General features: G+C 38.0%; 1 protein-coding gene across 7 annotated transcripts; it reads left to right on the top strand.

Moving 5' to 3' along the window:
- Positions 1 to 71: 71 nt before the first annotated feature.
- On the top strand, positions 72 to 22,596 carry LOC103374947 (actin-binding LIM protein 1-like). Of its 7 annotated transcripts, none has more exons than XM_008305108.1 (21): positions 72 to 134; positions 5,670 to 5,810; positions 8,772 to 8,955; positions 9,053 to 9,162; positions 9,763 to 9,889; positions 10,052 to 10,145; positions 10,603 to 10,690; positions 12,093 to 12,151; positions 12,370 to 12,426; positions 13,800 to 13,877; positions 14,708 to 14,878; positions 15,498 to 15,527; positions 17,284 to 17,407; positions 17,550 to 17,639; positions 20,189 to 20,236; positions 20,676 to 20,740; positions 20,979 to 21,021; positions 21,138 to 21,145; positions 21,417 to 21,491; positions 21,842 to 21,922; positions 22,176 to 22,596. In XM_008305108.1, exons 1-21 carry the CDS (start codon positions 122 to 124, stop codon positions 22,287 to 22,289), a joined length of 1,800 nt encoding a protein of 599 aa, XP_008303330.1. In that variant the 5' UTR covers positions 72 to 121; the 3' UTR covers positions 22,290 to 22,596. The 7 variants fall into 7 exon arrangements, with proteins under 7 accessions (XP_008303330.1, XP_008303329.1, XP_008303333.1 ...); XM_008305107.1 differs by having other exon boundaries at positions 20,186 to 20,236; XM_008305111.1 differs by lacking the exon at positions 12,370 to 12,426.
- Positions 22,597 to 23,197: the final 601 nt, after the last annotated feature.

Raw genomic sequence — 23,197 nt, 5'->3', positions numbered from 1 at the left:
GCTGCCCTCTGTGTTTTTGAACCAGCCCCTTTTCTCTTGGACCAGCAGTCCAGTTAGTTCCCCTCCTCACTCTGATCGCTGCAGTGAGCTGAGAGCCCCAGACCGGCAGAGACCAACTGTCATGAAAGACAAAGGTAGACGTTTGATGAGACGGCGTGTCACTCTTTTTGTTTGTCTTTATGTAACTACGATTTGTTATGTTTTATTAAGTTTACCTTTTCGATTTAGAAGCTTCATGCGTCGTCACACTTTTAGCCATGCCGGTGACAACTTTTTAAAGTGTGCCTTTTTCTTTCTTACTTTTTTTTTTTTAAGCTAAAAGCAACATTTAACGCTTTTGTATACTTCAAATTGTTTTTGTGTTTGTGGTCTCTGTGTGATGCTACAGTAGAGATGTCATTTCATTCTTCTAAACAAGTGTTGCTTATGACGTCTTTGTTGTTCTACGTTCCAGTAAATGAGCCTTGTTGATCATGTGTTACACTCCAGAGTGTTATTAAGAATCTTATTTAACCTCCACATTATTTGTGCAGCTCTGATGTATGTCTTCTGAAAACAAGGTGACATTATTTTATACTTTTTCTAATTTTGTTCAGTTTCTGTCCTAAGTCCTCTCCCTACAAACTACATTTGGTGATAAAAAAAAAACTGTAGTTGCCAAGTGGGGAAAAGTGCAAGAACAGCTGTTACAGCTAATCGTAGAACATCGTGTTGAGTAAGACCAGCATGTGATTTTAGAAATACTTCTGAATCAAGCAGGGCTTTTTTTTTCTTGATTATCCTATTTTGCAGCAACAGGCAGCAGACAGATGTCCTGTTGTGGCTGAGCTGCGGTGTTGACTCTTTAGTCAGGGTGAAGTTATTGTCTCTTGCACATCAGTAATAAGTAACATCACACAGTGGATCAGTGGTTTCATGCATTTCATTACATTAGTGTTTGTTGACATGACACTGACACTGCAGTCCGATGTCCTCAGGAAACGTCTGCTGCCGATATTGAACAGAAGAGTTTGTTTGAGCTTTTAATCTCCGTTTACGTCTCAAAGTTATTTTAAAGTATTGTTAGAAACTGTAATTCTGAATCAAGTTTTCAGCTTGGGTGCTATTTCAAGACGTGAAATTTGATTGATTTCTTTCGGTCATATTGCAAAGTGGATTCTCCTGATATGCAGGTTCATTATAACCTGTTTGTACTGATATCAGGATTTTTCACAACAGAAAAAAGTTGCACTCAAAAAATGTTGCCACCATCTGAGCAGCAACACTAACGATCCAGGAAACGGGCAGATATTTAATGTAAACACAAATCACTGCTAACAAGGATTTTTAATACATATACTGTGATCACATGCAGCTTGTAAAGGTCAAATCTTGTCATTGTCCAGCAACATTTGTTGTATGAAAAGCACCTTTAACTCCAGGCATTAGGAACATTTAGTTGAAGCCCACAAGCCAAAACGCATTGCTCTTTCAATAAAATTGGCATTCATACTACAAACATTGCTCAAATTTGAATCAATTCTTGACTTTTTAGCCTTCTCCATCGACTAATTCATTCAAACTAACTTTGGCTTGTTATAAAAGCAACAACATGAGCACATAGTTGCACTAAAATTGCACTATAATGAAGATAACTTACATGCTTATGTAGAAAGAGAACAAAGCGTGTTTGAACAGCCACATAAAAAAACAACTAAATCCTTAAAATAGATATTCCGTCACTCCTCGTGCACACGGACGCGCACATGTACACACATATACAGACTTTTGGAGCTGAAGATAGTGGGCTGTGTGATTAGCTGGTCGTCTCAGGTTTCTCTCCATTTGCCGTCTTTCTAAATCTACCATTTGCTAATACTTGACACCATATCAGCTTCACATTCTGGCTTTAGGACTTTTCAAAATCTTTTAAGACTCCTTTGACACAAGAACTAAACGTGCTCAATTGGTGTACTGTATGTACGGGATAATAGCACATATGTGATGTACTGTAAATTGTATTATTTACACAGTATAGTACGGTATAGTACAGTGTAGTACAGTGTAGTGTAGTATAGTATAGTATAGTATAGTATAGTACAGTGTAGTATAATGTAGTATAGCATAGTACAGTACAGTACACTGTACAATACTGTAGTGTAGTGTAGTGTAGGGTAGTATGGAATGGTGTAGTATAGTGTTGTACAATGTAGTGTAGCATAGCATGGCATAGTATAGTATAGTGTAGTGTAGTGTAGTAAAGCATAGCATAGCATAGCATAGTATAGTTTAGTGTAGTAAAGCATAGCATAGCATAGTATAGTGTAGTAAAGCATAGCATAGCATAGCATAGTGTAGTGTAGTGGAGAAAGCATAGCCTAGCATAGTATAGTATAGTATAATATAGTGTAGCATAGTCTGTTGTTACTCATCTGTTAGTTCAAAAAATGTTTGAACATTCTGTCCAGTACCATGACGGATGGATTTTATGAATTTGTTGTGGCAGTACACCTCTGACATTCAGAAATGTTTAAGACGTTTTCAGTATTTTCAGTTGAGATGCACAATAATACTGCCATCATCCTCCTTTGTTTACAAAGTTTTTATATTTTGTTTTTGCACTGAAAGGCCCACACCTTATTTTTTGTTGTACTCGTTGCAATGACAATAAAACGAATCTGAATCTGAATATCACTGATATCGGCCAATGCAGGCCATAAGATCACATATTGGCCAAAAATAAGCAAAGACTGGTAAACAACAGGTGTCAGATTGAATAAAATGTTTCATGAAAGTAAACTCTGCATGCTTTTCATGTAAGCTGAAGTAGTTTTCTTAATGAGTACATTTGGAAAGATATTCAGATCTCAAGTCTCCATCTGCCTGCGCCATCACGATAAGGAGAGACTTGATGTTCTCTGCAATTACACAGAAAAAATATGTGCATATATTAGTGTCGACAAACTGAGTCGGCCAAAATGAGCTGGAAAATATCCTCATGTTTGATTTTAGCAAAAATCCAATATCCTGCATCAGTAATTTATAGTAATTGGTGGCCTTGGCCAGACTAATAGGCAACATTCCCACTAGGATTCTGTTAAGTTTGGCTCTCATGTTCACATGTTTATAGGGTACTTTGCTGCAGAATATCTGAATTCAAAATGTGCTGGTGCTATAACCTAGTTTTCTTTCTCTTTACATTCCTGACATGCAGAAATAATCCCTTCATAATGTTCTTTAATGCATCGTGACATGCAAAAGATGCCTCAAACCAAAGCCTTTTCTTCTCAGCATTACGAGCTTCAGTAAAATCTACCATGCTTACAAGGCTCTTCTAGATTAAAGTGTAAGCCTTAAGTGGACAAATCGTGTCGTCGCTAAAGCTGCAGTTGTTTGTTTACATGTTTATTGGTTAGTAGAGTTTGTCAGACTGCTTTAGGATTGTTAGACTGTAGATTACTGCTGCAGTACTGCAGTACTGTGGTACTGTACAATGCATACTTCACTGCTGGCTTTTAAACTGTACAGACAGGACAGTGAACTTTCTATTAACCTTTGGGAGGCATGGTCTCTTAATCTTGTTCTACATGCTTGTTGCCATGGTAACAAATCTCTCCTGTTATGGGGCCGACTTGAGGCCACATACCAACGGTGCCTGACTCGGTTTTTTGCTGAGTTTGGTGGTCAGGTCAGTCTGAAAACACCTTGAAGCTGCTGAAATCTTTCAGTTTGGAAAATATATTTAGATTTTTTTAAAAAAAGAGAAACTCTTGAATGAGATATATTTTCAAGGAAGCTGAATTTAGCGAGTGAATTCTGAATCTTGGAGGAGATGTGTGTTCGTGTTATGACCAACAACATGAAAATGTAAAGCTCACGTGTCTGTTTTTGTGTTTGTTCGCTGAGTTTTCACACTGTGGAAGAGAACGCTCTCAGTGTGCCACATTCTTTCCTCCCTCTCCTCTGCTAATCACATCGAGGACCTTTCAAGTGGGCCCTGATTAGATTGTACAGGCATCCATTGCTGCTGCTTCTGCTGCTGCTGCTGCCATATAAACATGAAAGAGACAGAAAGAGGAAGAATGAGATTTTTCGTGCTACAGTTGGGCTCACAAACACCACAGCTCATTTAGAAGGAACACTGTTGTGACTTTAATCCTTTTAACCCTCTGCTGGAGAATAATGGCTTGTTTGTGAGCTCTTGTCCGTCTTCCGTGAGGTACTATTCACTTGGACTAGAGCCTCTGAGTGTACGTATGTGTGTTTGTGTGTGTGTGGTTCTGGCAAAACATAGCGTGTCTGTACATTACGCTCAGTTACATAACAAGTGAAAGGACTGTTCCAGGGGATTAATGTTATTAAGGGCTGTCCAGGCAGAGAAGGATAAACCTACCGTATAGAAGGAGAAAGATGATTGCTCTACACAGTGCATTGTCTTACAGAAGCCACGCTTTAGGTTGTCATTACCTGGAAGTGTGCTGTTTGTGTCTCCAAACACTTGGCTGTTTCTCAAGGTCAGCTCATCCTGTGCTGGTGGATTTAACATGTTTCACTGTCTGAGTGCATAAACAAGAAAACTGACAATGTCTGGTATCTTCTGATGTTTAGACCTTGTTTCATCTTCTACATCGTGTTTACCCATTTTGTTTTTATTTTGAACTGCAATTTATGCTGGATTTATAGTTAAAGAGTATGTACAGTCGTCCTCAAATGTATTCATACCCTTACATTAAAGAAAAGGCAAAATTCACAATAGTCACTCAAATAACTGGAAACTGAAAAAAGTAATAATAAATAAAAATTTGCTAAATTATAATTTCGTGAAATAAGATGTTGCTTTTGAATTGTGGTTGAAAAGAATAATAATAATAATTAAAAAAAAAAAAAAAACTGTCCTGGACAAATTAGAGCACTTTGCTGATGAGCAGTGGGCCAAAATCAAAATACGTAAGAAGTCTGACTGAGAGTTACAGAAAACATTTGATTGCAGTGATTGACTCAAAGGGTTGTTCAACAAAATATTAGTTTATGGGTCCCATCATACTTGTTTGCTTGTTTTTTGGGGGTTTTTTTTGTTTAAGTATATTTCTGTTGAACCACAATTCAAAAGCAATGTCATGATTTTCATTACATTTTTATTTATTATTACTTTTGTCAATTTGACTTAATTCAGTTTTTTTTTTCTTTAATGGGAGGGTATGAATACATTTGAGGAAGACCGTACATCTACTACAGTAGTTGAACATTTAGTATTTTCAGCCACACAAACTGCTTGTGTCCCAGACTGATAGAACTATCCTGACAAGTTTTGGACAGACTGCCATAAAGGTTTGTGCAGGCTTCTATGGTCTCTAAAAGATGAACCCTGAAAACCTTTAACTTTTCCTCCTGTGCCATCATGTTAGCGTGTTGTCTTTTGCATGTAATAGAACACATTTGGACCTTTCCTTGCAAGAGAAAAGGATGAAAAACAGCAGACATACACAACTTGAAAAGTTACTTATAAACAATTTCATAAGGTTCCTGCTGCTTTATAGTTCTGAGACTGAACAGTTGCCCACTAGACACACAAAGGGATGGTAGCTGCCAAACTGGCTTTACAGCACTGATATTTTATATGATGTGCTGACAGCAAACAGATAATAATAGATAAAGGCTTAACTGATTCATTAAATCTTCTGCCCCTGCAGTGCTACATGCCCAGAATGGACACTCATGTCCTCCAGCGGGGAAGCAGGTCATCCAGTGCTTCAGATGTGGGAAGTCATGCAAAGGAGAGGTGCTGCGAGTCCAGAGTGGCTACTTCCACATAAAGTGCTTCACATGCAAAGGTAAGTACCATCAATGTGTTGGGAGAAAAAAAATCTGGCACTGTAGCACTTCGGTTTTATTCATATCGCACAAATTCACAATGTTTGTCATCTTACGGCACCACAGTGAGGTGAAGCCTTTATAATATTATAAGACAGAGAGAAGTCCAACACATTCAAAGATTCCCTTTGTTCCCTTTGATAACAATGGGAAGAAAAACCTCCCCTTTAACAAAACCTACAGCAGAACCAGGCTCGGGAAGGGTGGTTATCTGCCTCAACTGTGCAGGTAAAAGATCCTATAGCTAAATGTCATCTGCATAGCAGTGGAACTGTATGCAGTGTTTCCTAAGAATATTGCCTAAGGGGAGCACATAGCTGTTGAATAGTAGTGGTCCTGGCACAGAACCCTGTGGAACGCCATAACTAACTGTTGTGTGTGTGGACTAATAGTCATTGACATGAACAAATTTGAATCTATGTGATAAATATGATTCAAACCAGCCTTGTTTACTTTAATCCCAGTGACGTGTTCCAGTCCCTGTAATAAAATGTGAAAACGAAAACACCTAGACCAGATTTAGACGTATTGACCAGATGTTGACATGCAGCAGTCTTAAGAGCATGTGGTACGTAACCTGCTAATAAAGATAAACTGGTCAGATCTGATAAGGAAGTAACGGAAACATCAACTTGAACTACAGTGTTTCCAGTACCAGTGGCCATTTCAGTCTGGCCTTGTTTAAACTGGCAGTGAGACACACATAAGGTTTCTAATTTTCCTGAGATTGTCAAGCCAAGAATTCTGCGTTTAAATCAGGGGAAGATCAAAGTGTAGCACCAGTTAACCCAGAACAAAAGATCCTTTGCTGCTGAAGCGTTCAAGTGGTTTGTTTTTTACTTAATAAATCTGGGTCTGAATTTGGAACATATTGACCCTGTAGCAAGTCAGTCAGCATGGAAATTAATACGTGTTAATGTGTATTTTACATTCAAACAGCACTGCAGGTGACCTTTGGGTTGTATTAAATGACCCATTTTCTGCATTCATTTTAAATCGAGCACAATTAGTTGATAATTTATTGGTCACCTCGTGGATGCCATCAAATTAATGTTATTACAAAACAGTCTGTGTGCACAATGGGCTGTTGTAGAGAACCTCCTGGGTTATCAGACGGTCATTCAATAGAGTTACTCTGATTCGTGGAAAACATATTTCCTCAGCAAGCTATTGTCCTCACTAATCAGCACTGACAGGCTTCTCATGTTGTCGGCCTTTCATCACATCGTGATGTTGTCTGCAGCACAGAGAAAACAAAGAGACTTTCAGAGGAGGGTTTGCAGTATTGTAGCAGTGGAAATGGATCAGAATGTGATTATGAGAAATGATGGTATTCGTAATAAATTAGTTGTTAAACCAGTTAAGAATGTAAGCCACTCAATTACTGCATTTATACTCATCATAAGATCGATTCATTTAACATAGGATTTTTGTAAGTTAATTGTATATCATTTAAACTATTTATGTGCTCAGAGAATAGAGCAGCGTGTTTGTGTGTCCTTCATTCAAACGTTAAAATAGCAAAACTTGTCTACATTGTGAGTGAGTCACTGTGGGACAGAAATAGAGCAGCATAAATCTGTCCTTGGCATCTCGGTGCATTCTGTTGTGGCAGCCTCAGAGGGACAGAGTAGGTTTTTGTCGTATCAAATGACTCCGAACAAGCTGACAGAAAATATTACATCCTGTCAGTAACCTGCCACTCGGCTGATCAGTGCACACGCACAATGCAGACAGATGCATGCATACACTCAGATGCACATAAACACTTTGGAGAGTCTGGCAGAATCGTGCAGTCAGACAGTCCAATTAGTCCTCTGTGAGGGATTAAGTAGCTGCTTTTAACTTACTACTGTGACAGGAGCCTGGAAGAAGCTGACAAAGCAGCCACACACGAAATGAAATGTCAGACAAAAGACAACCAAGCAAACCAATGCACATAAAAAGCAAAGAACTATGTGTAAAATATGTTTTTTTTTTTTAGAATGATGTGTGGTTAATATGGGCTCAAAAACTACTGAATGAGGCAGAAAAACACAAGCGTCAGTTTCAAAAAGAATTTAGGATGACATTTATTTATGTGTTTGCTTTGCTGATGCTGTACAAATTTACATCTTTAGTTACACTGTAAAAAGAATACATCTTTTTTACAGAATTTTTTATTTCTATTTTATAGATTTTTTCAGTATTTTTGGGAATACATGAACATAAAAAGTAAAAAACAAAAACTATAAGAATACCAATATGTCTAATGTATAATACCATTGAAATTCTGTTACTCTGAATAAACTTTTCATTTATTTTTTTAAAAATTTTTTAACATCAAAAGACTGTTGAAATACATTCATAGATTTATCATAATTTCACAAATATTTCCTCTTTAGCTAACAGATGAAACTGTCAATTTGAAGAGTGATACTTTAAATATATTTGTCTACATTATGGGTAATTTCTTTCATTAAACACGACGAGTTCCCCAAAAACACTCAAGGTTGTGCGCAACTGAGGCTACTAAATGTATTGTAATTGGGTAAATTTGCTGTATTTTTATGAGTGTTTTTCCATGATTTTGCAGCAGCTGTTAGAATATTATTATTATTATTTGCTGAGAACACAACATACTGCACATATTATTATCTAGGAATGGGAAACGTATTCACCAAATTTCCATTTGCCCTTTTGGCACTAGACCGGTCATGTGCACTAAGTTTACCAGAGATACAAACAATGCTGTAAAGAAGCTGAGAGCCTCTTTAGGACCATGTAGAGCTCCACAGTTACTAATAATCATCTGTTGGTTCATACAAGCAGCACCTTCCACACCTTCCCTTTACCGTATCATAACCCACTGATGCAATGTTAACAGAAAATACTCCAATATTTTATCACGTTCCTTTAACGTTTTGTGTGTCTTTGTGCAGTGTGCGGCTGCGACTTGGCTAAAAGTGGCTTCTTCATGAAGAACGGGGACTTTCTCTGCCCGCTGGACTTCCAGCGACTCCACGGCACTCTGTGCAGCAACTGTGGGGAGTTTGTGGAGGGAGAGGTGGTCACGGTGTTGGGAAAGACTTACCACCCAGCCTGCTTTGTGTGCACCCTTTGCAAGTAACTGCAAAAACATTTTGGGGATTTTCAGTTTCACAAGCCTGTTTTGCAACCAGGAATTTGGTGGTAAACCTCCGTCTTTTTCTGTGTTTCTCAGGCAGCCTTTCCCTGCTGGGGATTGTGTCACCTTCAGTGGAAAAGAGTGCCTCTGTCAGCGCTGCATCGAACCCGCGTCTCCTTCTCCTAAAGACGTCCGCCGCTCCAACAGTGAGTACATTCTTGTGTCATTTCCTCACAATCATATTGAATATATTTATTAATGCAGCTTTGAAACAGATGAAGCACTCTGATCCCCTGCAGGCCCAATCAGACAGTGGATTATGCACTGAACACTGGCCAGCTGTGGCTGCTGTGCCAGCTGCCTGAGTCATTCATGTTCAAGTCAAACTGAATCATACATGAGCAGACTTCATGTCATTAGGACAAAAACATAAATGCATCACAACCATCAATCTTCAACCAGGAGATTACTTCTAATGTCTGAAAGGTTTGTTTCATGTCTGACCTGGTTGAACTCTGGTTCTAACCTCCTCCTGCTGTAAAGGATTTTTTTGCACAATTTGACTTTATAAATCCAGCCATTCTCTTGGACTCCCGCCAGGCCATTGACTCACTTCGGAATAAGAGATGACTTCGACTTGAACTCATCCACTTAATGATTATAGATACAGCAGGGATCAATAAAGGATTCAGACTCACAAAGCCTCTGGATTAAGCGGATCTGTCTGCGGGGGGGCACAGAGAGGTGCCTGTCAAAAAAAAAAGTCTGTTGGAACGAGTGCAGTTACTCGTATGTGTGTGTTTCAGATTGCGCCGGCTGTGGCAGAGACATCAAGAACGGCCAGGCTCTGCTGGCTCTGGGTGGTCAGTGGCACCTGGGCTGCTTCAAGTGTAAAGCCTGCAGGAGAGTCCTGAGTGGAGAATACATCAGCAAGTAAAGACAAGCCTCTCTTTCATGCTTTCACTTCTTAGTCATGATTCTCTTTTGCAGCAGCATCTTTAGTGTCATTTTTTTTCTTGATAATAAATGTTAGAATGACAAGAAACTATAGGATTATAACCACAACATCGATGAGAACATGTGATCTCCTTTCAGAGATGGCGTTCCCTACTGTGAGAGAGACTACCAGATTCAGTTTGGGGTTCAGTGTCACGCATGTCGCAAGTTCATAACAGGAAAAGTCCTCGAGGTGAGAAAGATTTAGTCTCAGTGAAGAGTCATCCTCCTGGTGTTGTGTGAATATTCGACTACATTTTGTCGAACCTTTCTTTAAAAACCTCCCCATAGATGCACTTTAAACAACACCTGAACTGTAAACAGCACAAGTTTTAACTGTCTGTCTGGTGAAACATTCATCGTTCAAACATCAAATCTTTGCTCTGATTACTCATTTACATCCATTATTTTAATGTGCAAATTTAATTTCTCTCATTTGTCTCTGTTATTAGAATGAATACAATCCAAAGGTTTCTCTTTGATTTTCAGTTGTTTTATATCTTTTTATGCTGTTCTGTAAATGTGCTGGTAGAACAAATCCATTCAATCAAACTGTTGCTCAACAGGTCTGACTCCTGAACCTGTCTTTTGTGTAATCCTTGTATAAATGCAGTCTGTCTAACTTTTGGCTTCCTCGTTGTTTGCTTTAGGCCGGAGACAAACATTATCACCCCAGTTGTGCAAGATGCAGCAGATGTGACAAAATGTTCACAGAAGGAGAGGAGATGTATCTGCATGGTCAGTTTGTTGTTATAGCTAATCAGTGAGCAATGGTAAAATACTACGAAGTACGTTTACTCAAGCACTTCACTTAAATATGTCCATGTTATAAGGCTTTCTACTTCTAGTCCACTTTATTTTAGAGGCAAGTCATGTACTTTCTACTCTACTGCTTATATTTAAAAGCTGTAGTTACTCATTATTTTACACATCCAGGTTGTTAATATAAACTATAAATCAGCTTATGTGCTCTTGTATAGACCATGTATATTGTGACAGTCTTGAGTTTCCAGTGACTTCTTTAACTTTTAATTTTCTATGATGAAATCACTGAAACACACATGTCTTTGTTACAAAAAAATATTTTGTTGTTGATTTTTTTAAGATAGATTTACTGTAGGTCTTCTGGAAATATGACTACATTTTAGCCTCATTTAGCCATTTCTTTCCAGTTTTTGATGTGCAAAACATTTGCGTAGAAGATCCAACCTTCTGGCAAATAATGTTAGGTTTCTCTAAAGAAGGTGGAGGTAATCATCCTCCCTCAGTATTCCATTTACTTTGTGTAAAGCAGCAGTTCCACTGGCAGCACAACAGCCCCAGAGCATGATGCTACCACCACCATGCTGGACAGCAGGTTGGATGTTTTGGGGGTTAAAGGCCTTACCTTCTCTTCTGGCCAAAGACCTCATTTTTTGTTTCATCTAACCAGAGAACTTTCCTCCTGAAGGCCTTTTTGTTGTTCATGTGATCAGCAGCAAAGCCTTAAGACACCATTTCTGGAGGAAGAGCTTCCTTCTTGCGTGGCGGCCTCTCATCCCCTGATGTTGTCAAACACACCTGACTGTGGACACAGTGTTCCAGCAGCTTCTCATTCATTGTAGACCTGATTTTTGGTGATTCTTGTTTGACTCCTGATCCATCCTGACCAACTGTCTCTCAGCAGCTATTGATTTTTCATGAGTCTGTATTTTCTTCCTGATCGTGGCAGTGACACAGCTGTGCACTTTAAACTTGAACACACATGTTTGCACAGTGGATTCTGGAAACAGGAGCTGCTTTGAAAAGACTCCAAGTGACTTTCCCGACTGGTTCAAATCAGTGATTGGGTTTTTCAGATCTGAGGTCATTCCACAAAGCAAATTTCATTAACACAGCTTTCTACATCTGATAATTCAAGATCCAACAGATTTTGTTATATTTCCAGAAGACTTAGAATAAATCTATGAAACAACCACAACGCATGATTGTTTTTTTTTTTGTTACAAAGATTTATGTGTTTCAGTCATTCCATAATAGAAAACGGAGCACATAATACTTCCCCCACAGTCGTTGAATATACAAGACATCATTTTCATGGTGAGGATGTAGAAGTTCAAAGTGTTAGCGCTGCAGTGGCTGATTGTTCCTGCTTTCATAGGATCGACAGTTTGGCATCCAGACTGCAGAGACAGCAGCCGGACTGAGGACAGTTACAGGGTGAGAGCTCTCTACCTTAACACTCAACTGTATTTCTATGTGACATGTAATTCATTATGTCAGAGGAGGACTGGCTTCAACAACTTCTCAGAACAAGTCAGTAATATTTAACATGATTGCTGGTATAAATAAAATCCCAGTGTGACATCTATAAAGTCCTACATGATAAAAACGTGGCTGTTCAATGTCATTTCTTGACACGCTGTCTTCCTTCCCAGGTCCGCAGACCAAAAACACCCTCGCTTGATTTCTTTTACCCCAAACATGAACTGAAGGTTAATATTGTGAGCAGGCCTGCTGTTTGCACCGATGGCTGCGTAGCGTGAGCAGGCTGTCATCTCTGAATTTGACATTAACCACACTTGCTTGTTTCACGTGCATTAAGACGGGCACTTTGCTCAGCTGGCTGGCCGTTTATCAGTCTTGTTTGCTGATTTTTAAACTAGCAGCAAACAGACAACGACTGCTTTTGATTCATAGAACAAGATTCTCTCTTATATATTCCAATTTTGAATCCAGGAATGAATAAGAGAGCCTTTATTTTCATTTGTACGTGTGAGCAGATGTTTGATGACAGTGTTGCATGCTTGGCTGTGTTCATTTCAGGCCATGCTGTCTACTAGCGCCTCCACGATTTATAATACACCATCGTGTCTTTTGTTAGTGGCTGCTTTGGCTGCCTTTTGTGATTTATTAGTGGAAATTGGTAGAAACCCTCTGAACTCTAAAACCCGCCAAAGTCAGAACCAGAAATTGTAAAAACAGGAAGAATTGTGTGACACTCGACTTTCCAACGGCCCTTCAACTACTCATCAGTTCAATTAACCATATCTAAGCTTAACGTTGTGATATTTAATCAAAATCACATTATTCTGCCTTTTTCCACACACAAATTTGGCAAAAATAAAATGTTTCGTCGAACCAGATTCTGGAAAAACTAAAAGATTTGGTGCTCCTTATTGCAGCTGAAAGGCTAGATGGTGCAGCTGCAACCAACAGTTACGTGACCAGAAGTCTTGGATTTCTTTGGTTGAACTGCAGGTTGTGTTTACACAGAACAGACGGGAGACAAGTATGGAAACTAATTAAAAATATAAATAGTGACGTATCTACAGAATATGGAGTCATCATAAAAAAAATAAACAAAATTATATAATGTAAATCTTTAACCTCTTTAACCTTTTTAAAAAAAAATGTTATTATTGTTATTTTTATTTACATTTTTTTAAAAAAATTTTAATCTATTTTTATTTTCTTTATATTTTTTTTTATTTAATTTTATTTTTTTTTACTGTCTTTGCAAGAGAAATAAAAAAAAAATGCAGATCAAACAAGAGCTCCGTTCCTTAAGAGGTTAAAGAAAGTTAACTTTTTGTGATTAATGGTATTGTACATGTGTCATACTGCACAGAAGACATGTTTGAGTTCTTTTAGTTCTCGCCATAGTTTTGTTGTTTCCATAGAGATGCAGGATTTATGTTGAAGAAAAAAAAAAAAACTGTCCAAAATCTCCTTGGAGTTCAGAGGGTTAATTAATTACAATTCAAAACAATGCACTTGAACTATATTTAACACTACATACAAAGTGCTATTTTAATGTCATTTGTTTTCTGTGTTTTTTTTGTTTGTTTTTTTTTTTAACTCTCAGCCCACTCGATCATCATCTGAAAGCTCCAGCTCCAGACCAGGCTCATGCACTCCAGGAAGTCCTGGTCGAAATATCTGTGTAAGTTCCAACATCTGCTGAGCGTCTTCCCTTGGTGGTGCACAATTCACCCGGGGCTTGATTTACGTGTCATTTATCCCTTTATTCATGCAGGGCAGTCGCACGGACAGAGTGTCCCTCATGCAAGATGATTCTTTTTGACAGTAAATGAGAAATAAAAAAACAACAACTTTAGAAACATTAGCAGAACATTACATCTCAATTAAAATCCTTTATTTTATTTTATTTTATTGCAACTTTACCTTGACTGATCGGAACTAGTTTGATGTTGCTTGTGAGAGAAAATGTGATTTCAATTGTGGCTGAAGCCGATTGAAATGTTCTCAGTTTAATCAACCGTACATTGAATAGGAGTTTATTTGCTCAATCAATTTGAATGCGTTCAGATTGAGTTTGATTATAAAAAAAAACAGACATGGTGCTTTCAGTGTCCTTTTCTTTCCTCCATCCAGCCTCCTATCTTCCATGATTATCCTGTTGGTTTATGAAACGGAACAAACTCTACCCCCATCAGAACACCTCCGAACATGAGCCAAAAACTACTGACCTTGAGTTTTTCTTTATATTTGAAGGAGAATTATTTAGCGTGGCAACACAGAAAAAGCAGATTGTCATTTGAAAGTAAATCTGTCGGCCTCATGTGCCAAAGTCAGACCATTGTGGTGTTAATTGTGGGATTAAAGTTTGATTCCTCCCTGACGTGCAACAATAAGAAACCTTTGACCTTTCACCTGACCTAACCCGTGCTGTCTGCTCCCTCTGTTGTTCTCTTCATCCCTCCCATCCTCCCCTCTCCTCTCCTCTCCTCTCCTCTCCTCTCTTGGTCCCAGGCAAAAGTAGATAATGAGATCATTGATTACAGAGACTTAGCAGCAATTCCCAGAGTCAAGGCTATATATGACATAGAGCATCCTGATATGATATCCTATAAGTCTGTGAACGGCAACTCCTCTACTTTGGACGAAAAAGGCAACAGACAGGACAGGCAAAGTCCTGCAGAGGTAACGACGCTCCACGTTTTCATCCGGTGACATGTTTGTGTGTCATTGTTTTTCCGTGTTTTGCCTTGGTTTGAGTTATCAGTCAAACCAAGTGAAGTTTTGTTTACCGTGTTTGGCCCAAAATGCATAAATGTGTCTTTAAGTGTAAATTAGGAGCTCGATATGAATGAAACATTCTGAAAATCACATCAGGTGTAAAGGGGGCATTTTTTAAAAAGAGAATTTGGCTGATGATGTACAACACAATCAGAGAATGTTTGATTATCAGTATAATGTAAACTGATTAAAAAATTAAAAGTGGTGAGTTGTTATTTAGTGTTGTTGTTGTTAGCGCCCGTGTCCCTGAAACCATCTTAGATTATTTGTCTCTATAATCAAATCCTTTTTTTTCCCCCTGCCTACCTTTCATACGACTGTCTTCACGTGAAAACTAGAAAATGGACATGTGTTGCATTTTTCCTCCTTTAAAAGACGTGCATTGGTTCGGATGAGTTCAAGGCTGTTTGGAGAAACGATGTTTTCACCTGAAGTCAGAACATGTTGTGTTGCTTTTAGTTCATGTTGGATGTAAGATTCAGTTTCTTGCACTGATTTTTCTTCTTCTGTTTGTCTGATTTAGTCGCCTGGAAACATATCTGAAACCAAGGAGGTAAATAATTCTTAATTGTTTACATTTTTTGTTATTATTAACTTTAATTAGTTAAGTTAGATCAGACTAATAGAAGTACAGTGAAATCTGGTCTCATATGGTATGTACCAGAATGCAGTGCTGGAAGAAATACTCAGATCTTGTACTCCAGTAAAAGTAATTCTACTACAGTTTACAAATACTCTGTTGTCAGTATCAACATGTGCTTAACCTCTTACAACCTGGCCATCACATTTTGGGCTATATCACTACAGTAGTTTTTTTTCTTTTTCTTTTTAACATTTTATTTTATTTCATTTTATTTTATTTTATTTTATTTTATTCATTTATTTGTTTATTATTTATTCTTAATTTTTTTTATTAAAATATTTTTATATAGTTTCAAAATCAATTTTAATTTTCTTTATATCTTTTAATTTTTTTTTATTCTGTTTGCTATTTGACCATTTCTTTTTTCTTTTTAAAATCTTATTTTATTATTTCATTATTTTTGTTTATTTATTCCTAATTTCTTTATTTGTTTATTTCAAAATATTTTTAAATATGTTCTTAAAATATATTTACATTTGCTTTATATATTTTTAAAAAATTTGTTATTCTCTTTGCTATTTGATCTGATCAAACAGCAAAAAGAAATTTGAAAACAAAAAAAAGCACATCAAACAAGAGCTCGGGTCTTTGTGCAAAATCTCCCATTTTAGAATATAAGTAAATGATATAATTCTAAATTGTCGGATCATAATTCATGTGTCATCCCTTGGAACAGATCAAAGAGAAACCAAATGAGTTTATTACTGATGGGTAATTTTTACATTTCCTCCTTGGAACAAATGAAATTTTATCTTAATCTAATAAATAAGCATCACTGTGGGATTTTCCAACATTATTACATTATTTTGTATTTGTTGATTATATTTAGTTTTATTCAAACTAATGCAATGAAGTGAAAAGTATAGAATTTAGGTTTGGTTGAAGTATTCTCAGTCGCTTGGGAACATTTCTCAAATCATCCTCAGCATTTGGAAAAACAGGAAGTGCATTTCTCAAAACAATTCGTACAAACAGCAGAACACCAGGGATTAGCTGCAAAAGGCACTTACTTGCTCAATATCCGTAGTTCAATGGACAAGATTCACATTTACTGTAATTTGTTGAAAGACCATGTCGTTGAGGTACAGAAAGGAAAAGACAGCACGGCATAGCACAAAGAGAAAAAGTAGAAATGTGAACATAGGACAGCCTCCTGAGGGAAAACTGTACATGCAGTGCTGTAGGAATTACAGAGCAGACTTCCTCTATACCTGCCAGGTGATGGTTCAGAAGATGCACCTCATTGGTTGATCTATGTGATGCTACACACATTTCCCTTCATTAGAGAAAGTCAAGAGGGAGCAACTTACCAATTCAGGACAGATTTAGAAATAAAGTCTAATGGAAATTAATAGAGATATGCTCGACATATGACGACAACTTGTTCAGCCTTTTGCATGTAAAGACTTATGAGGAACTGCTTTTTTGCACAAGTGACCCAATGATGTGAAGACTGAACAAGTAGTTTTGAGAATTTCAATTCTGATCTGAGAAATGAACCAAAGAGAAAAACTGTACGTAGCAGAAAAATGCAAACACTCAATTAAAGCACCGCAAACCTGTAAGAACAGAATGTGGGTGAATGTCCTTGGTTACTTTACATCGCTGTCAGACCCCCGTTAAAATCCGACGCGTGCCTCTGCTGTCGTGTCTTTGCTCTTTCAAGGAGAGTTTGGAAATGAGAATCCCCAAATCTCGAAGTCACGGATCTTTTGGAGTTCACGCGCTGTACAACCGCCACAGCTACACTCCGACTCTGTCCAGGTCGCCTCAACACTTCCACCGACCAGGTGAGAAGAGAAAAAGAACTGATCCACACCTTAGAAACACCTTTGTGAAGGTATAGAATAAATTCTCCGCTCACATTCTCTCTGTTTTACTGCCTTCCCTCCTTCACCTCCTCCTCCTCCTTCCACTCTCTGGAATAACAAGGGCTGATGCTTTCTCCCTCTTTACTCTCTGGCAACAATGACACCTGCCCCACTTCTCCTTTATGTCACCACTTTCTCTCTCAAACCAAAGGTAAGACGCCCCCGCTGATCGTCCACCCTTTGCCTCTTTTCCCCTCTCCCCTCATTCGACTGCATGCTTGATAGAGAACAACCCATTTTCCCATCAACATTACAAGGAACTGTGAATGCAGAGGTAAAATATTAACGTCCACAACATCCAAATTACAAACAATAAACTGGCTCAAGGTTCAGATTTGACATTTACAACAGAGAAGGAGGCACTGAGCCATCTGCTGGTCAAAGTTCAGAGACTGCAGGCGTCAAACTAGTCGAGTTCACACTATGAAACAGGACGGTTTCAGTTCTCAGTTTGCATATTTTATTATTCATGGAGCTGCTTTGATTGACTGGATGAGTGAATATTTCTGTGCTTCTTCCCAACTTCACTCGCACATTCCTCCTCAGCCTATTTATAGCTGTGACTTGTTTCAAAGCCCGTTTTTATCACGTGTGGATGAGATATGACGACCAGTAGTCGGTGGCATGTGTTTTTGATGTGAGCTGAAGACTCACAAACCGTTAACAACTCATAACGGCTCTAATTTATGCATCCGGTCGTCGGGACTTTATTTCAGTCTATTAGTCGGTCGATTTGAAACATTAAATGTAATGAGTGACAGAAAGCTATGCTGTCATGTCTGAGATTCCACAATGACATAAATTAAAATACAGACTCGATAATCTGACTCTTAACAATCTGAAAACCTTTCTATCTGACAAGTTTTTGGGAAAAACGAACAGAACACACAACAAACAGCCTTAACATACCGACAGCCTTGGATTCCGACTCCAACATGACATTTTATGTCACAAATAAGGATAACCGCGTATTATCTGACTGAACAATCCGACTGATTGGATACGTTCAGACTGCAGGACTTAATGCTCAATTCAGAATTTTCTGTGAAATCGTTTTTTTTCCGAGTTTGTTCACGTTTCCAATTAAATGCGACTTGTGTGTGATCTGCTGTGTGAACTTCATACGACCCAAAAGTGTCCCGCATGTGCAGAAGAGGACACGATGACGTAACACACAGTGAGCGAGCTCATTGTTTGCGGAAGGTGGCGCCACCAATGTTGGAAACAGAACTGTGACCACTTTCCAAAGCTGGCATCAGCAGCCAAGTACTTCCTGTGCGTTCCAGCCACTTCCACCCCGTCGGAGCGCTCACCCGGGGTGAAAGTGGTCCCCCAGACTGCGCCAAATATTTGGATATTCATCATTAATTGGGCCTGAATATCCAGAGACCAGAAAGTGCTATTGGGACCAGCCCTACTAGTTATTATAACAACTATGAACAATAACTAACAACAAATGAGCCTTCAAGCATCAAGCCCTCCTTGTATCTCGACCTCCGTCTTGACAATCCGACGGCCTTGCTATCCGACATAAAAGAAGGTTTTACATTTAGTGTCGGATTATTGAGTCACAACTGTATGTGATATTTTCCTGATTTTAGTAATAACAGAATTTATTCATATGGAACCTTTAGAAATCAAAATTAAGAAGTCATGACATTAAGAACATCATAAAAAAAATACAGAATACAGAAAGCTTTTATTGCCAAGTGAGCTCACACACACAAGGACTTTGACATGAATAATGAAACTGTGGAACTCAAGAAGAAGAAGACGGGCAATAAATGTAGAAATGTAAAAAATTAAAAATGAAACATTATATGTAAAAGAAAAGTATAAAAGTACTATGTAAGTAAAAGGTACTGTATAGAAAAGACATAAATTTGCCTAAACCAGAGTAATAAATTAGAAAACAGTTTAAGTTACAGTGTTGCACATGAAACTGGAAATTGCACACGTAATGATATTACAAGAAGACAAAGATAATAAGACAATATAAGACCAAGAACCTAAGATCCAACAGGATAAAAAAATGCAATTACCATCAGTTAAGAAAAACAGAAATGATCAAATGAGTTTTTAAGAGCATATTTTAAACAAGATACTGAGTTTACATGAGATCTCCAGTCAGATGAGAATGAGGATTGCAGATGTAGGCAGAAGCCTGAAGATTCAAGGCTCCAAAAACAAGCGGTAAAATCTTAAAATAATTTCTAAGACTCCAGGTAGGCGCTGAAGGGCAGCAAGGATTGCTGTGAAGCGGCTGCTGCTTCTCTTTGTGTGAATGTGTTAAAAGCCTGGCAGCAGAGTTTCGCATCAGCTGCAGCGTTTGGATGTTTGGCCTGCAGATTAGAGTTGAGTCGAGTCTGCAGAAGCAAAGATAACCTTGTTTTTTTTTTGTAAATCTGCAGGAGAATAGAATGAACAGATCTCGAGTTGGAGCTGAGCAGAGCAGGACATTTAAGAAATGCTTTTTGCACTTGTTTTTTTTTTCACACTGAAAAAATTCTGTTCTTTAAACCAAACATGGAAAAATCAGTGATGTTGTAAATCAACCAATTATTTGAATGCATTTTGTTGTGCAGTGTTCAATCAAAATTGTATGTTAGGTTGCCAAATACTGACCAAAGCAAAAGAAGTGATTTGAGACTCCACAAGTGTTTAACTGTCTGCTAACTCTGCATCCTTCTCCATCAGCAGACGAAGGCTTCAACATGTACAGGAGGCCTCCCATTTATAAACAGCAAGGTACAGTGTTCACCTAACCTTTTGAAATTCATGTTAACAATAACTGAAGCATTAAAAGTCCATTTTAAATCTCAGTTTTGTTGCTCTAAAGAATATATTTGCATTTTTGAACAGTTCAATGTTAACACAGCTGACTGATTTCCTTTGTTTGAACCAACCTGTGCAACATGACATTACAAGGAAGTTAACAATTTGGTGACGAGTTTTTGATCATAATCTAAACATAAATGTAAAACATATATATCTTATGTAAAATGTATAAACAGAAATAGAAGAACTAGAGCAGCACTGAGGTAAAACAATTGGTAAAAGGCTAAGAGAAGAACTTGGCAGCTTTTGTTGCTCTCAGTGAGTCGATACTATTTCAGTCAGAGCTCTGGTTCTGTCTGTACGTCGTCTCATGAAGAGCTTATCTGTCTGCTGTTTCACTTTTACTTAGATTCCAATTCCTCCACGTCCCAGACGTCCTCTTTCCTTGGTTATGGTCACAATGAGCTTAATCTGGTAAGAACCACATCATTAATACCTAATTCACTCTACAAAAATACTGTAGAAATCTATTAAGTGTCAGTCTCTTGTTTAATGAATTTGTGGATTTGGTTTAAATACACATATTTATCGAGTATCTCTACAAACGCTTTAAAGAAATTATATGTGGATCATTTATCCAGTGCACCTAATGAACAGCTTTGAGGTATTACTACTGTGAAAACTGTTTTTCTTTTTTTTTTTCCTCATTAAGCCACAGTCAGAGTTTTCCCACTACAGCGATGACAGAGTCAGAGGTGAGTATCAGACACCTCTGCTCTTTTTCACCAGTGCTGTTAATTATTGCTGTTTTAAGTGGATGATTCTTTACACATTACTTATATTTTCTTTGTGCTTCATCCTTTGCCTTCAGATTTCAAGGTATGTGACAGGAACTGAATGGATGCAGATTTGACTCCTTGATCCTTGTTTGGTTTGTTGCATTTCCACATGACTGAACTGATCAGTGTGCATATGCCTGTTTCCAGAAGTAAACAGATTCAATTCCTGGTTTTATTTTCATATGTCTTCATTCATTTTTATATTCTACTTATTACATATTCAGCTTTGTCTCAGAAAAACACATGTAATCTGCCAGAGATTAATCCTGCCACAATGTCTTCCCATCGCATGTGTTTGCTTCATTCTGTAGCTCATCCTCGACTGCCAACATCTATTAACACGACTGGACAGAGGAGTGTCTATGCCTAATTTGCTGGAACCAAAAGCAAGTATCTGCAATGTCACTGCAAAGACTTACCACCATGTGTACACACGAGCTCGAACTAATGACACAAGTAAATCTTCAGGTTAATACAGAGCGCTGCAGATTCAAGGACATTTCCGTCATCACACTTCCTTCTATATGTGAAAGTCTTTTGACAAAAGGAGAATAGAACTATAGACTTAGACTATCCATGACAACTGTGCAGTACCTTTACAATACACGGGCATTATACTTGCATGGTACATGATGTTCTAACGTTAACTCTCATGTCAGTAGCTCGTTGTCAAAGATGGTGTTTAGCATATGTGATAGTCAACTTATTCTCAGCCAGTCTTCTTTGTTTCGTCAAGGTCTACCCATATGAAGTTCTTGCAGTTACCAACAGAGGACGAGTGAAGCTTCCCAAGGATGTCGACAGAACAAGACTTGAGGTAGGTTAAAGTCTGAGAAAAGGATTCATACAATGTGGCACAAGTTAAGATTTTAGTTGGATGCAAACCAAAGATGGAAATAAAGACTTTCTTGACGTTGGCATCATGTGTCACGACTAAGAGGTTAAAAACAAGATATGAGGGCACTTTATTCAGTCAGAACTACAGTACGAGTTATGTTTTCGAATAATTAAAGATGAACTCTGCAGCTATTTCCACTGTAATGTTTTTTTCCCTTCTCTCCTGCTTTCAGCGTCACCTATCCCCCGATTCATTCTTCGAGATCTTTGGCATGGAGATTAAAGAATTTGACAGACTTCCCCTTTGGAAACGTAATGACATGAAGAAGAGGGCAAACCTCTTCTGAAAGATGCCATAACGCAGACTTTAACTCTTCTCTTGATATGCAGTATACAAGTTCTGATTAACCTTTTTGTTTATTTCATTGCATTTAGCACAACAAATAGCACTATTTTACCTGAGAACGAGACAGATCACAACTTTCCAGGGACACAACACTGTGTTTCCTGTGAGTCTCTGTAGACTGGAACACCTCAGAACACAAGAACTCATCTAAGCTCGGGTGATAGAGACACATTATTCGTGTAAGTCAGCTCTGTGTCCCCATTAATTATGTTCATATTGGACAAGTCATCTGTATACAATTTATGAGCTTTGATTGTAAATGCAACAGGTAGTTGAACATTTATGTAGCTTAGTGAAAAGTATGAAGAAACAGCAAACGGTAATGTGTTCTTTGAGGCTTTGCATCTTGTTTCAAGCCAACAGCTAATGTTGACTTTTACAGTGAAGACAGTGTTTCCCTCACCGAACATTAAAGAACCCCCTCTGGTGAAAATCAAGTTTGTTCTTTTACCCTGTGACCATGTCCATATGAGGATTTTGATACGCTGGGAGACATATCATGAGTGAAATGAGAAGTCAACATCATGACTGAGAGTTTCCATCCTAAAGCTGAAGTGTTTCAATGACAATCTCAAAAACACAGATTCAGACTTCTGGGGGTTTTTTTTTATATGAAACAAACCTACGGAACCAATCCTGTCAAGTTTCTGTATCATTTCAGTTTAGTTTTATTTTATTTTACTTATATCGTGTTAATTACAGCAAATGTCATCTTGAGGTACTTAAGGTAAAAAGCTTACAAAATAATAGAGAGAAACCAAACAAATCCAAAGTTTCCTTTGGATTCCCTGAGTGGGGAGAAAAAACTCTCCTGTACCAGCACTGAAAACCCTCCAGCAGAACCAGGCT

This window comes from Stegastes partitus, unplaced genomic scaffold, assembly GCF_000690725.1.
Source record: "Stegastes partitus isolate 25-593 unplaced genomic scaffold, Stegastes_partitus-1.0.2 Scaffold2411, whole genome shotgun sequence".
Lineage (NCBI taxonomy): Eukaryota > Metazoa > Chordata > Actinopteri > Pomacentridae > Stegastes > Stegastes partitus.
The sequence above is the reverse complement of the archived record's forward strand: the minus strand, read 5'-3'. Positions and strand labels throughout refer to the sequence as shown.

Bases quoted from the DNA above. Each gene is read 5' to 3' on its own strand.
- LOC103374947 (XM_008305107.1), top strand. The intron at 9,163-9,762 runs GTGAGTACATTC...TGTGTGTTTCAG, and splicing joins AGACGTCCGCCGCTCCAACA to ATTGCGCCGGCTGTGGCAGA. The intron at 17,408-17,549 runs GTGAGAAGAGAA...TGGAATAACAAG, and splicing joins TCAACACTTCCACCGACCAG to GGCTGATGCTTTCTCCCTCT.